Below are 15,937 nucleotides of genomic sequence, written 5' to 3' on the forward strand. Positions count from 1 at the left end.
TTATTGAAAAATCCAAAAATTCTGAGCGGCACTACAACTGCGCTCGTCATCTTGAGACATAAGATGTCAAGTCTCATTTGCCCAGTAATTATACTAACTACAGCGCCCTTCAGACCGGAACACAGCAATGCTTACACATTACTGCTTCACGGCAGAAATAGGCGCCGTTGTGGTACCCATGATCGGTATCTGGTGCAAAGGAGCCTCCCACTGGTCTGACCTACATGAATAAAGCGATATTGATTTGATTTATCTTGCTGTACCTCCGCTAGAGAATATGTTCATATGTTTTGCACCCTTTACTTGTATATTATTTGTCTGTGCACAAAATACCGTCAGTAAATATAAATGGGTGTCAAATCAACAACTCGTTTTCCATGATTGATGGATTATTATTATTATTATATTTACCAGGAAGCTTAAATATCCATTCTAAGCTTTTCAAATAAGCAGCTTGTGGTCTACCACATTTAGGACCTGATCTATACGGCACAAACTCACCTTACTAATTATCTCATTACTAGCTGATCCTGCAAACGTTGTTTTGCCATATAAAGTATAATTCACGCGATAGTTTTATAAGTAATAAAATATTGCCTATATTATAGCCTGTACATCATTTTGTTCTATTGTCAATAGTTTTTGCAGCGCACGCAAAAATAGGTTTTCGATTTTACACCTTGTGTTACAAAATAGCAATTTTATTACGGATCCCTAATTTTGAAAAAAATAATAATAAATAAATAAAAATAGCCTACAGCCTTCCTCGATAAATGGACTACCAAACACTGAAATAATCATTAAAATCGGACCAGTAGTACCAGAAATTAGCGCGTTCAAACAAACAAACAAACAAACACTGCAGCTTTATAATATTAGTATAGATAAAAAAAAAAATGCGTTATAATTCTGCTGTGATCTCATTGACCGTAAACATTGGGAATTTGACCCAGATATATGGGTGGGGGATGAAAAATGTATGGTGTTAATTGAAACTGAATGTTGCAACCAGTACAACCGAAAATCTGATTTTCATATGATAATAAAGTGCTCATAGTTTTTATTCATAACAGTTTTTGTTGATTGTGGTCACCTTCATTTATGGGATTATTATTTGCTTGTCATATCCACGAATATACTTCATCCTAGTAGTATTTCTTTTAAACAATTTGTTTTTAAGGACGTGATAACCCTCACTTCTGGGATTAATAACACAAATTAAATTTGAAAACAAAATTTGTGGACGATGCGGAAAACGAACCCGCGACCTCGCGCGTTCTGTTAGAGCGCTCTTCCGCTGTGCTAATCGTTCGAATGACGTTCACGTTCATAAATATTGATATGTCTTGTTCATGTCTCAGGTTGGGTCTGGAGGCTGCTGACAGGGTCTACTTTACAGTAGATAACCTGCTCAATCCCAATATTTGATTTGATAACCCTCACTTCTGGGATTAATAACACAAATTAAACTAAAAAGAGAGGCCGCGTGTTCGAGTCCCACAACGTTCATGATTTTTAAAATTTAATTGTTTTAGTATCTCTTGTGTAACAATATGACGTATAAGTTATATTTCTAACCGCACAGAAAAAAAAGGAGCATAATATATCAATTTTTAAACAAATATGATTCGTGGTACAGCCGCTGTGGCGTCAATGTTAATTATAACCATCACTTTGATTAATCACAAACAGTGACGTCAAGTAATCGGAGCGATAAGCTCTGTAAACGATTTAAACCATTCAAACCCCGAGCTTTCATCGAAATAGTTGTAGTAAAACTCTTTTGTAACAATTTGTATAGGCAGATACACAAGCTTAAACCCCCGAAATGTTATTAAAGCTCTAAAAGCTGAATAACTTTCATATCTGTCTATTCTAACTGCACTCCGAATGTAATCACAATTTCATGCACACTAGACATGAAAGAGGATATGAAACAATTTTGATATAACACGTACGATCGGTGTTTTAGAATCGTGGAGGTGTATCAATCGTTTTGAGTTTACCCTTTTGAATGTAAAACGGAATTGCTTTTTAAAATCGCTGATGAAAATCGACCGGGCTATCAATGTGTAATTTTAAGACGATTTCTTCTCTCTTGGTTACATCTTGAATTTGGATTTTTGTGCTTCTAAAATAAGCTAGATGTGTACTGATTTACGTGGGTTCAATATTTATTAATATTCACATATAATAGCATCAATTAATAGTGTTATGTAGTATTTAGTACGTGCGGTTGCCCGCAGCTTTACCTGCAAAGGTTTTGGCATATTTCGATTAACTTATCTGTCAGCGCCACAGGTACCTTACTCCTTATATCCATCCTTCACTCACTTAAGCCTTATCCATCTACACGACCTAGTTCATCTAGTAGAAAACAGGCCAGAGAATAGCCTCCGATGCAAGGACCCAAACAGTTCGTCCGTGGCACCACGCGAGTGAACACACCGCCAGTCTGTCTTCGTTGACACACGGAGAAGATGCCGCTAATTAGTAGTTCGCTACCGAGTGAATATACCTACCGCACCGCGTTTCATTACGACGCAATTATTCAACAATACAGTGTGTGCCGTGCTCCAAAATATAGTCCACGTCCACATCAATACCGCTTGCAAGAGGTAATAGTTAAGTCGTTTCTTACATTTGCCTGTCCTTTGTTTCACTTCTTACCACAAAACCGCTCCGCCATCACGTGGTTATTGCCACACCTTTAGCAAGCGCATATATTTGTAGTACACATAAAGTACCACACATTACCATTTATATTATAATCACTAAATATAACGGAAAGCTTGCTTGAGTATTATAACTCAAATTAAAAAGCAAGCAAATCGCTTAAGCCGTTTCAAAAATTAGCTTCCACAACCGGAGAGACAAAAAGATAAAACTTCTGAAAACTTTTATGCAGTGATTTCATAACTACAGCGTGTATAATATGTTTTTTTTTTATATTTAAGGCAAGGACACACCACGCTGACAATTTTATGACATGTACAGATTTAACAAACAAAAGAATTTCTACAAATATCAACTCTCAAAATAGATAGATGCAAAACAGGAACAATTGTGTAGTTGCTGCCTTTGCATATGTTATGTAGAATTTACCGTAACTTCCCGACGATTGCAGCAGTACAATGGGCCACATTAATGAATGGATCCCAACTACGAGGCATTACTTACGTAATTGTTGAGATAGAAGTAAAGTAGCCCATTTGAAAAGAGGGATAATAAAACCTGCCAGTTGTCAAAAACGGACACGAAATGTTTTGAACAGCCTTTCGGTGAAGCGAAATCTGTTGGAAAGATATTCGGGAATCGAGATGCACGCTGGACGCCCTCAATCTCGCCCTCTTATCAAGAGAGAAAAGGAATATAATTAATGAAAATAAAGGAATCGTCTTACGCCGGAATGATAACGTGCAGGTGTCAACGAGAGAACCACAGCAGAATTAACATTGAAGATCATCTTTTATAACAATTTAAACAGCACTAGACTTCCGCAAATGCAATATATAAAATTCCTGTGCCGCGGTGTTTCTTACCAAACTCCTCCGAAACCGCTAAACTGATTTATATGAAATTTTGTGTGCATATTATATATATTGGTTTTATAGACCAACATCTATTTTTCATACCCCTAAATGATAAGGGTGACCACACCCCTAAATAGTTTTAAATTATTTTTTTGACATTTATTATTATTTTTATCTAACTCAGCATTGAAAAGTTTTTATTTTCTTATGAAAATAAGAGACAAGACGAGCTGGACGCTCAGCTGATGGTAATTGATACACCCTGCCCATTACAATGCAGTGCCCAAAAATTCTGAGCAGCACTACAATTTCGCTCGTCTCCTTGAGACATAAGATGTTAAATCTCGTTTGCCCAGTAATTTCACTAGCTGCGGCGACCTTCAGACCAAAACACAATAATGCTTATATATTACTGCTTCACGGTAGAAATAGGCACCGTTGTGGTACCCATAATCTAGTCGGCATCCTGTGCAAACTGTGTGTTACCCACTGGTAAAATGAATACAACTTCAAATTTTCACCCTTATACAATCAACCTCTATTTTATAATCAAGATTTTTATATTATTCTGTTCTAAGAAAACAAATATGTCTATGTTAATAGTACATAACAATAGTACATAACGTCAACATTACTGCATATTTCATGTTCTTGAAAATCTATAATTAATCAAAATAAAATAAGTCTCTTTTTTGCATTTGCTTTTAAATGGTGTTCGAGTTATTAGGTTGGATGTATATAACTGATAATAGTTATTTGTTCAACAATTGAGCAAAGTTATTTTTTGCTGCGGGTGCTGACTTTAAATCTCGAATTGGCGAAGTGGTCGTAGGATTTTAATATAGACTACTGAGGTAGTGAGTGATTTAAAGACACGAGACAAAAATTTGCTCTCGTGTGAAACATACAACTTTTCACTTCGACTAGCAAGAAAAGTGTTATAGCTTATAGTAAGAGAAACAATTAAGATAATATTTTACAATGTTTATTATAAATATCATTACTAGAATTTGTTTTAAAGATTAAGTCTTTAGAAAAGGCAATAGTAAAATTTATAAATCTAAATTTCGATTAGTAACATATAATTTTTTGTGACACTGAGATAATATCCTAGGCTAAAATGAGTTTCGGAACGCACCGGATCGCATTGTCGCTCGCAGCAAAAAGCGTTTTTGCTGTGAGTTTTCACGTAGCAATAGTGCACTTCTCGAGCTGGAGAGGTGAAAATGATATAATGTGTATTATGAAATAAACTTTATATAAATGCGATGGAAAGTGAACATAGAATTGCAAATTCAAATGAACAATTATGGATCCAATTACAAAATAGCTTATCTTAATCGGTTTATAGCTATGACTTGACACGGCGAGAATGTCAGACAGGGTGTAATGCGAACCATTGATGATCAACGACATGTAATAATTAGATTGGACGCAGTTCGTTTACTGCAAATGTAATCAATTTAGATTTTACACTTGGTTGCAATTTACAATTATGGCAGTACTGTTAGTTCCTATGACGATATTGGTGTAAATCAGTCTTCCGTAATCTTAATCAAAGGAATTATTCTGAAAACCAGGTTCCCTAGTGACCCGTAGTCTACCCACTACGGCAGTTCCCGATATTCATTCTATCTCTTACTTGAGATAAAAATCGTAACTATCGTTGACTTTTCTGTCCCAATAAACTTATCGAAGGTAACTCACCTTATCCGTACATGCTGTGTGCCATGTATAGCTTACCAGCGATAGAAGTTTGTATGGAAATTCCAATTTACGCGTCCCAATATAAGGCGATAAGAAGGCCTTAACGAGTATATTGGGACAGCTTCAGATTATTGTGAGCTAATTACTGACAGTAGAAGGTCGTAATTTTTCTCTATCTGTAGATAGTATATTGGGAACGGCCGTTAGGAATAACTGATATAAAATAAGCTTATTAGTCGAACAAAAGATATTATAACTTACTTTGTATTCACTTGCGTTGATCAACGCGTGGGAAAATAGTTGATTATTCAATTATTTTTTCTTTTAGTGAATATAGTTCGTAAAATATCAAGTAAAACTTGAAATTTTGCTTTCCTTAGAGCAACAGAAAGTTAAATAAAAGCAACATATCGTTATTTTTTTATTCACGTAAAATTCAAAAATTATTGAAATATATTTAATGTGTCTATATAATATATACGAAGTAATATATTATATTAATTCATAAAGAGAAACTTTTTAAAAAAAGTTGCGCCAACGGATGAACGTGTAATTTAACATTTTAAAGTAAATATGGAGAAGAAGTGCTATTTTTGATATAAAATGCCTAAAGTAAAGTGTGAAAGATTTGAATGGTACTTTAGATAATAATGCAAAAAATGTAAATTGTAACACGTACGTACTTAACTCAACAACTACTGAAATGAAATGAAATGAAATGAAATGAAATGAAATGAAATGAAATGAAATGAAATGAAATGAAATGATTTATTTAGTATGAATCGTGGTAACATAGTTGTTTACAATTAATTGGTGTACAGCACAATTCGCCAATATATCGACATACAAATATTTGATTGTCAATATTGGAAATTTTATATTTATACGTCATTAATACACATTACATAGCTTTAATTTAATAATATAATATAAAATAAACAATAGTTTGTAGGTACCTCTCAAAAAATTACATTTAAAAACTATTATTTTTGGCTAAAGAATTATTTTTAACTATAAAAGCATTTATCTATTAGCCATAATTTTAATTTTCTATGCATTAATGTTTTAGGTATCTCTCTAATATTCTTTGGAAGGTGGTGAAAGACCCTAATACACATAACATTTGCGTTATTTTGATGAAGCGCTGTTCTACAGTATGGCATCAGAAGGCGAGTTGGATCTCTTAATCCTAATATGGAGTAGTCCTTTGCTGGTTTAAAAAGTTCACTGCTGATTTTTCGTCTTATTATTTTTAATATCCGGACGACCGAGCCTTGCTCGGATTTTTAAAAATGTACAAAACTTGAACAAAAAAAAACTAATAGGACTTCTGGATTCGAACCGGGGTCTTCTGCTTTCCGGATCACCCAATGTCCCATCTGAGCTATAATAGTCTTGTATATAGTGGCGAAATTTACCTTTGTATATACTATGTATTATATATTATGTTTGGATAAAACCATTTTTTTTAAATTGAAACCTAGCTAGATCGATTTATCACCCCCGAAATCCCCTGCATACTTAATTTTATGAAAATCGTTGGAGCCGTTTCCGAGATTCAGATTATATATATATATATATATATATATATACAAGAATTGCTCGTTTAAAGATATAAGATTAGTATAAGTGTTCGGGCTACATATTAATATTTTATTTTCCCCGTATCAATCAATATTTGGAGAACTATTCAAACAAAATTACTTATATAATATAATATATTATTATACTTGTACCCTTCTTGTACCCATGCCTTGGCACGCACTGAATACAATATCCACACTCCTTTTGGAAAACTTACATATTTCGCTTAAATATGATTTTAACAGATTTAGGGCTGTATTTTTAAAGTAAAACTTTTATTACATAGTCTCAAACTTTTTCGTCTGTGTGGTGCATGTCGCGTGACGGTTGGTCGGCGCCTATAGTTCGCAGCAGCTGACCGTGTAGTGTATAGACTATTTACTCATTTGTGCCAGTGCTCCACGCTATTTTGTTTGTTTTTGTCAGTGTTTAATGTAAATGTTGTTATTTATTAAAGTGAAACTTTTATTTGCTTTTGGTAAACGACACAGCTAGTGGAATATTATGCCAAAAATTTTTAGTTAAATGTCTATAATGTGAAAAAAAGTTTCACTTTTACCGTGGTATCATAAAATCACACAACCCTTTTTTTAGTCCACAATGCTTTAATTTAAGGAGTAAAGTTTCATGACAGACGAATCAAATGCTATGGACAAATCACAATTTCATGCGTAATGCGTCCTATGACTTCACCCTGGCGTCAAAGGTGTGTACAATGGGCCTAATATCTGCGTTAATTATTGATAAGCCCCTGGTGAAACCAAATTGACTATTGTTCAAAATTTTACAAAAATGCATTTGTAGCTGCTAAAGCAAAAGATTTTAACAATTTTTTTTAAAAAACAGGCTGCACTAAAATAGGCCTTAAATTTGCATGGTCAAAAGAACTGCCCGATTTTGGATATGAAGGTATAGTAAAGAAATAAACAAATATATATATTATGCTGATACATTACATTATTAGTATTATTGTGTAATTAAATGTTAAGAAAATATACAAAGTTGAAGTGTTCTTAATTTACACCCCAAAGCCACGGACGAGTAAAATAAGAAGGACTCCGTGTCACCTTACATAACAGTTAGGCACTAAAATAAGCCGGTAAACGTGTAAATACATAGCCCCACGCATACACTTACACTAATACAAGCCGATCGGCCGCCATTATGAGATTTGCCATCGTCTGTGACAGATCAGTTTCGGTCGCAATAAAATATTTTAAAAATGCCGTCGTGCGTTGTGAAAAAGTGTAAAACAATACTATAAAAGTATTTGTGGATATATGATTATTTAAGGGAGAAAAAATTGTGTATCTGGTATACCAAGTAACCGCACACACACTAGCATAAAGTTGCTTCACATGCTAATATCACGGCGCGGAGTCCTTCTTTTTTTACAAGTCCGTGCCCAAAGCTAACAAAATGTAATTTATGTCAAAGATTTTTATTTAAATCTTTGATGTACGTTGTAAAAGTTATGGCTGCCGTCACAAACACATGTCGCAAAATGGTCGCTACCTTTATCAAAAAGACAAGACGGGACATGTCAATATCAGTATATCCTTGGCGACTTTAAAACTGGGCCATCCCGCTGAACAATGGGCAACATCAATTTCGTTTTCTGGCAGACCAGTGAGGCTTTAACTCAAGTTGGCAGCGTTTCAAATAAGCGATGGTAAATAAAAGTGCAGGAAGTTTACTAGAAGGCGTTTCGATGTTACGCTGATTGTATTGTGTAAGATGTTCGAACGTAATTGAAAGTCAAATGTGATAGTGAATATGAATGAGATATTTACTGAGGGTACTTTTTCGTATAATATAATATTGACACACTTTTACACAAATTATCTTGCCCCAAACGAGGCATAACTATGGGTACAAGACAACGATATATAATACAATATACTTACTTAAACATACTTTTATATATATAAACATCCATGACTCGGAAACAAACATCCATATTCATCATATAAATATGTTTGCACCTACCGGGATTCGAACCCAGGACTTCTAGCTAAGTAGTCAGGGTCACTAACCATTTGGCTATATGGGTCGTCAAATTCATCATCAATTTTTGTAACATATCTATGCTTTATGTGATATTTTTGATATCTGAATTATTTAAAGCATCTATTTCTTTAGTATTAATTAATTGGAACAAGCAGAAAAACTCTTAAATTTGATACGTCATATTTATATGAGAAGTTTACTGGGAATCATAATCTTAATATATATAAATTACGTGACACGTTGTTTGTCCACGATGGACTCCTAAACTAATGAAATGATTTTAATGGGGATTACTTCATGGAGTGCAGTTTAGTCCAACTTGAGAGATAGGATAGTTTTTATTTCGATTTGGGACCCACAATTATTTTAATTTCCAATATTTGTTTTGTATGGACATATTTTCTATGAGAGAATTTATTGACGCACGGTTTGACAGTTCCGCTGTGAAATAATTTCACAGGGAGCATTTTTTCGAAATAGTTCTTGATGTTTTGAAATATTATTGCCAAATTCCTATAAAACAGTATTTTTTTATTATTTACAGAACAATGTCCGTCGGGGCAGCTAGTATAATATAAACATGTTGCACTTAATATTATGTTTACTACTAAACTTTTTAGCTCAACTCATAATTTTCAGTTAATTATTTTTATGCTGATTAAAACGATGCACCGATGAGTTATCTGTACTACAAATATTTTTATTCCTGTCTGTTTTTTTGTATATCTGTGCTTAGGTATATATGAGAAATATTTACTACTTGGAGAAAATTTATAAATTTTAGATTTAATGTACTACTTTTTGTATCAAATTTCATTCGCTGTGTAGCTAAGCCGTGGAAACATAGGAAACAAATAAATACACTCCAGTAATAATTAATATTTTTAGGCCTTTTATTACAGTAGTTGGTCTCGTAGTGAAATGAACAAATTCTAAAAAAGCCACAACATAAAAGGGCTATTTATAGTAAAAATATAACGACGTGCAATTTGACACCCTAACGGCTGTTCCCAATACAGTCTACAGATAGAGATAAATTACTACCATCTACTGTCAGTAATTAGCTGTTAATAATCTGAAGCTGTCCCAATATACCAGATAAGTCATTCTTATCGCCAGTCCACTGTCGCAATATCCATACAAACGTAAAGATAAAAATCGTAACTATCGTTGACTTTTGTGTCCCAATAAAGTTATTATCCGTACACGCTGTACGTCAATGGGACGACGTATAGCTTACCAGCGATAGAAGTTTGTATGGAAATTGCAATTCACGCATCCCAATATAAGGCGATAATAATGTCTTATCGGGTATATTGGGACAGCTTCAGATTATTGACAGCTTATTACTCACAGTAGAATGTAGTAATTTATCTCTATCTGTAGATAGTATATTGGGAACGGCCGTTAATATTCATGTTTCATCTTCATACTTCATATGGCATTGCAATTAATTGGCATTGCTCCATTATTAATATTCATTGAATGAATGAATGAATATTAATCTAATCTAAGTAATATTCTTATCTAAGTAATATTCTAAGCTAATTAATAATCTAATCTTTATAGATAAACAATAGAATAAGATTAGATTAGATTAATCTTCATTTATCTATGGTAAATGTTACTTTTCTGAGTTTCATTTTACACCAATGATTAAATAAAAAACCGTCTCGAAAAAACATTACATGAATTATCATCATGCTGGTTACCTCATCATTGTGGGTCCACCTGATGGCAGGTGGTGGCTCAGGCGAGTGTTGCACCACGCACGTCAAGTTGATGGTACTCTCTGTATTGATGAAGAGTTCTGGCCCTCCTAGGATCGTCGTCAGTGGTTCTGCTTGTACGAGAAAATAATAAATTAAATTTCCGCACATATCTGCTTGTACGAGGGAGTTATTTATACTACATACCTTAACAATCTTAAGATTTTTTTATATTTATACACAGTAATTATTACTCGTACTGTTATTTCACTTCTTTTAAATTAAAAAAAAAATATTGAAATAGGCGTTATTTTGCGGAAATCCATAAGTATCCAAATGCTTTGAGTTTTCTTACGAGTCTCGTACCAGAGTTTGGCCAGTCAACATATCCTGAGGATGCCTCGTGTCGAGACACGTATCGAGTTGTTTTAAGACGAATATTGGAGGAATTAACACTCAAGAAAACTCAAAACATTTACTTTTAAATTAATGAAACCATGGCATTTCTTAGGTAGTCATCGTAATATATGTGAAATACGGGTAATATGTATACGGGTGATTTTTATCGCATTGCATCCTGAAAAATATATAAATTTTAATATTTATAACTACTTTATAAATAGCATCTGAGGTGCAATAGGTTGAAACATTGAGTCTCACCACGGAGCCCTCGGTTCGATTCTTGCCCGCGACATACTAATGTGTTTTTGGTTGTCGAATTGATATGTACGCGTATTCGACACTTTATGATGTCGACAACGCTCTGGTGATTCTGGTGTAACAAGAGAGTGCGATGACCACATACCATTGGGTGAGCCGTATGCTCGATATCCACATCTTCAATAAAAAAGTATTGCATAGTTTATTTTAGTTTTTGTTAAAATTAAACACTTTATCTTAAAGATAAAATCAACAATATTTCACAAAAACTACCATACACAGAGAATTGTAATCACCTATTATTTCATAGTTCATTTTTGTTTTTGTTACAATTAATCACTTTATCTTTAAGATAAAATTAACAATGTTTCACAAAGGCTACCTATAAATATAATTGTAGACACCTTTTATTTCATAGTTCATTTTTGTTTTTGTTACTACTACTTTTGTTACAATTAATCACTTTATCTTTAAGATAAACTTAACAATGTTTCACAAAAACTACCAACCATACTAATGATTTGAGTTTTCTTAAGTGTTAATTCCGCCAATATTTGTCAATAAACAATTCGACACGTGTTTCGCCTCTACACGAGGCATCCTCAGGACGTGTTGTCTCGCCAAAATCTGACACGAGACTCTGCCAAATGATTTGTATAATTATGGATTTCCGCAAAGTAACGCCTACTTCAATAAAATTAACTACCTACCATACACATAGAATTGTAGTCACCTAAAATAACGAACAGTTTAATATTTTCAAGGTTGTGGTCGTGGTTTAAAACCACTTAATATAATGAAATAACTACTTATGATGATGAAACAAACTTACCGACAACAGAGAGGTACATTCGATGTCCAATCGGCGGTGTGGTTCCGACTTGGCACTCATAAATGCCGGAGTCTCGTCTTTGTGGGAACCGTATCTGCAAATATTAATGTATATTAAAAGAAATAAAATACTCGTTGGCAAGAAGCCAAGAGCGGTCAAGCAGAATATGGTCGAGTCTTTATCGTAAATTTAACTGTTTAACCTAATTTCTACGATAGGGGCATTGAAAGAGGTCACTTTCAATTTAATCTCCAACGTCATGTACGTAAATAGCTTATGAAAGGAGGTTTTAGCAAAAGCGCTCATATGCGGCTAGAATATGAGGCTTGGCGATATAATTTTACTGCTTGGGTTTATTGAATAATCGCTGAAGTTAATATAACGTTAAGTAAATTAAAGTGTATGGGTTTCGTAACAATATTAAATACCTTTGTAAAAGAAACAGGAAAGGGAGAGCCTTCAAAAACATAACTTGTAAAAAAACACCCGTAAAATGTGATCCATGTAATACCAAGACAATCAATTTATTCACCCCCAACTTACGCCGCTTTCGCACCACGTCCGATCCGAATCCGATCCGTGTCCGTGAAAACACGGTCGGGTGAGTAGTCGTAGAACTATTTCTATGGTAGTTTACGCACGAGATCCGGCTTCCGTCATCCGATTTCTCTTCGTCAACCGTTAGAAGTTTCATTAGTAGTTTCACGGACACGGATCGGATTCGGGTCGGACGTAGTGGGAAAGCGCTCTAAAAGTCCCTCTGTCATAAGTTAATACGTAATTAGCTAACCTAGCAACATCTTTTAGTGACCATACTAAATATATTAATGTTATGTACGAATTGAATATGGTTCGGCTGGAAAAAAATATAAGAAGTGCAGCGCCATTTGCGGCTTAAATAAGTGTTTTGATAAAAATGAAACGAAAACACTACAGACAACAAAACACACAATAGTGTTTCTGCTACTTAAAAATGTAATTGTAATTGTGCTAAATAAAACAAATAAAAATACAATATATACTTTATTCTGCACTTTGCCGTAATGTGCCTTCGTATCAAAGAGACAAGGACCAAAACTGTGTCATTTACTACGCGCAAATATGCGAGCGGAAAACTTAAACATAAATTCATTTCAAACATCGTTGAGCCGGCAGACAAAAAAATAATTTCCTTTTTTACATTAAAAAGTATGTGTTTATTTTTAAAGTAGTGGCTTCAAAATGTTGAATAAAATAGATATGTATTTTTAATTTGATTTTTAGTATATATGTTTCCATTTTTCATGTTCATTTCTTCTTAAATCAGTTTTCTTTTTCTAATTTTCTCTTGCGCTGAACTCTATCCATAATAATATATTATACTAATTATTATTGATAATTATTATAACCGTTATTCAGCAAGTAACTTAGCAGTCTTATTTGTCCATAAAATCTTTATATTTTTTTCATTAAAAGTGGCTTAGATTTTGATGTTTTCATCCACAGTCTGATTGACAAGCTGTTGGAAATCTATATTTTAGGTAGTAAAATAAAACTTCTTCTTCACAATAAGCAATTTATTAGAATTTATAATGACTTCACTTAATAATTGAATGCAATGCATGAATATGGTATTTGAAGGCAACCAGACTCGTCAACTGTTGAAGATCAACTGGCATTTTTTTTTATAGAATAGTAGGACAAACGAGCGTACGGGTCACCAGGTGTTAAGTGATCACCGCCGCCCACATTCTCTTGCAACACCAGAGGAATCACAAGAGCGTTGCCGGCCTAAAGGCCGACGAAGGTGTACTTCCTTATTTTGAAGGTATCCATGTCGTATCGTCCCGGAAACACCGCACAAGGAAGTTCATTCCACAGCTTTGTAGTACGTGGAAGAAAGCTTCTTGAAAACCGCACTGTGGAAGACCACCACACATCCAGATGGTGGGGATGATATCCTAACTTATGGCGTGTCGTGTGAAGGTGGCATGCTGATAGTTTGAATTAAACACGTCAGTAATCGACTCACAACTACCTGAGTGAAGAGGAGGTTCAGTTGTCAGGAGGTAGAGATATTTAAGATAGGAGAAAAAAACCTTGTCTAGGGAATAAAAATAATATAAAGTATTTAAATAAATCACTTTGAAAAGATTAATACGCGTGTAATTGTAACTGTGTTTTTACATTAGATGTTTGCGTAAAAGTTACACTTTTATTATTATTTTAGTTGGCAGTCCGATCTGGAAAGGTCTTGAAACGTCGGACTAATTAAAGTAATAATAAAAATGTTACTTTTACGCAAAAATCTAATGTAAAAACAGTTACAATTACACGCGTTTGAATTCTTTAAAAGTGTTTTATTTAAATGTGTAACACTCGCGTAAATCAAATAAAATATTAATGTAAAGAAGACTACGATTAATGAAGGAATCATAATCTGAACTTGTTGCTAAAAAACTTAATTTGTCAAATACAAATATCCCAACATAATTATTACCTTAAATGAATGAATACTCAAATCGAATATGAAACAGATTTGCAAACGTTCCCCTATGATCTCACACAAACAAACATATTTAATATGTTGGTGGAATCTATTGAACCAACTCATTAGAATGTCAACAAGTCTGCACTGCCAATATTGATGCGGAAATATCAGCGGAATAGCGAATTTGTGCTTTCATCGAGTTTGGGTATTAGCATCAAAATTCTGATGTTCACATCACAGCCACAAACCTAAATATCTTATTCACTATATCATTTTGTGGCTTTTCTCCACATTGCAATTTTCAAGTGACTTATTTTCGCGTGCAAAGATACTGGAACGAACTTTTTTCTAAGTAGATCAGGCCTTGGGTACCTTTTCAAAAACTTCTACATCGACAACCTAAAAGTCCGGCAATGCTCCTGTGATTCATCTGGTGTTGCGGCGGTGATCACCTACTGTCAACTGATCCGTATCGATTAATCTACAAATAGTAGAATAGAAGAAATTTGCTAGTTTTGATTTTTATTAGGTACTTTATTTATGGATTTGTGAGGGATCGACAATAATTTACAAGTGTAAGTAGGTATAATTTTAAAAGAGGATTTTTTTATATAAGAGGGGGCATAATAGCATAATATTTTAATGTTGAATATTTGTAGTGTATTATTTATTTAGAGTATCAAATGATAATATTAGTATGGGAATTACATAACGAATACCCATACCAGAATGTGAGTTCTATCCGAATATAATTATAATATTGTGCCTCAGACCTTAAAGGAACGCGCGAAACTCAACAGACTTATTTAAAGACAAAATTTTGCATGTAATTAAATACTTATGTTATGTAATGATGAATTCCTGTAAATAATTGCTAAGTAATAGTAGTTGGTAGTAATAATCTAGGCCTTTAAAACCTAGATAAAACAATCTTATATCATTCTTTCATTAAAATACTTGAACATTTGTAGGTGAACCTGTAATTGGCCTCTAGGTTAAGTATTTTTAATCAATTTGCTCTTTACTGCTGTAATTAATCAGTAAAAAACAAACACAAATGAATAAAAAATAAAATTAACGTACCTACTGCATAAATATTCTAGTAGACCCTACTACCAAGCAAATAACAATTTCAATTTCAATGTCTTGACCTTTGGAATTCTTGATGTCCATGACCCCTTGCCCCTTTGCCCCATCTAATTTAAAACAAAGTTCGTAAATTCTTCCAACAATTTTATAATTGAAAAACCTTAAATAAAAAAAAAAACTTTATATCTGTTAAAACGAACATTTCTTCACCCAAAAATAACTTTCTCAAAATAAAAGCTGTTACAAATTAATCATTTAATTCCTTTCAATTCTTTAAATTCATCGACGTGCAAATCTTCTTGGAGAAAATTGGAGCCTTCATAAAAGGATTATTCTGTTGGAG

General features: G+C 33.6%; 1 protein-coding gene across 2 annotated transcripts in view; it reads right to left on the reverse strand.

The window, feature by feature from the left end:
• LOC126972102 (zwei Ig domain protein zig-8-like) overlaps positions 1–15,937 on the reverse strand; it is a 235,091-nt gene that overhangs the window by 23,491 nt on the left and 195,663 nt on the right. For both annotated transcript variants that reach the window (XM_050818690.1, XM_050818691.1), the window contains exons 6-7: positions 12,036–12,129; positions 10,547–10,674 (exon numbers count right to left, since the gene is read on the reverse strand). In XM_050818690.1, the coding sequence (XP_050674647.1) occupies positions 10,547–10,674; positions 12,036–12,129 (222 nt within the window). The remainder of the gene's footprint in view (positions 1–10,546; positions 10,675–12,035; positions 12,130–15,937) is intronic.

The sequence above is a fragment of the Leptidea sinapis genome, chromosome 25 (assembly GCF_905404315.1).
Source record: "Leptidea sinapis chromosome 25, ilLepSina1.1, whole genome shotgun sequence".
NCBI lineage: Eukaryota > Metazoa > Arthropoda > Insecta > Lepidoptera > Pieridae > Leptidea > Leptidea sinapis.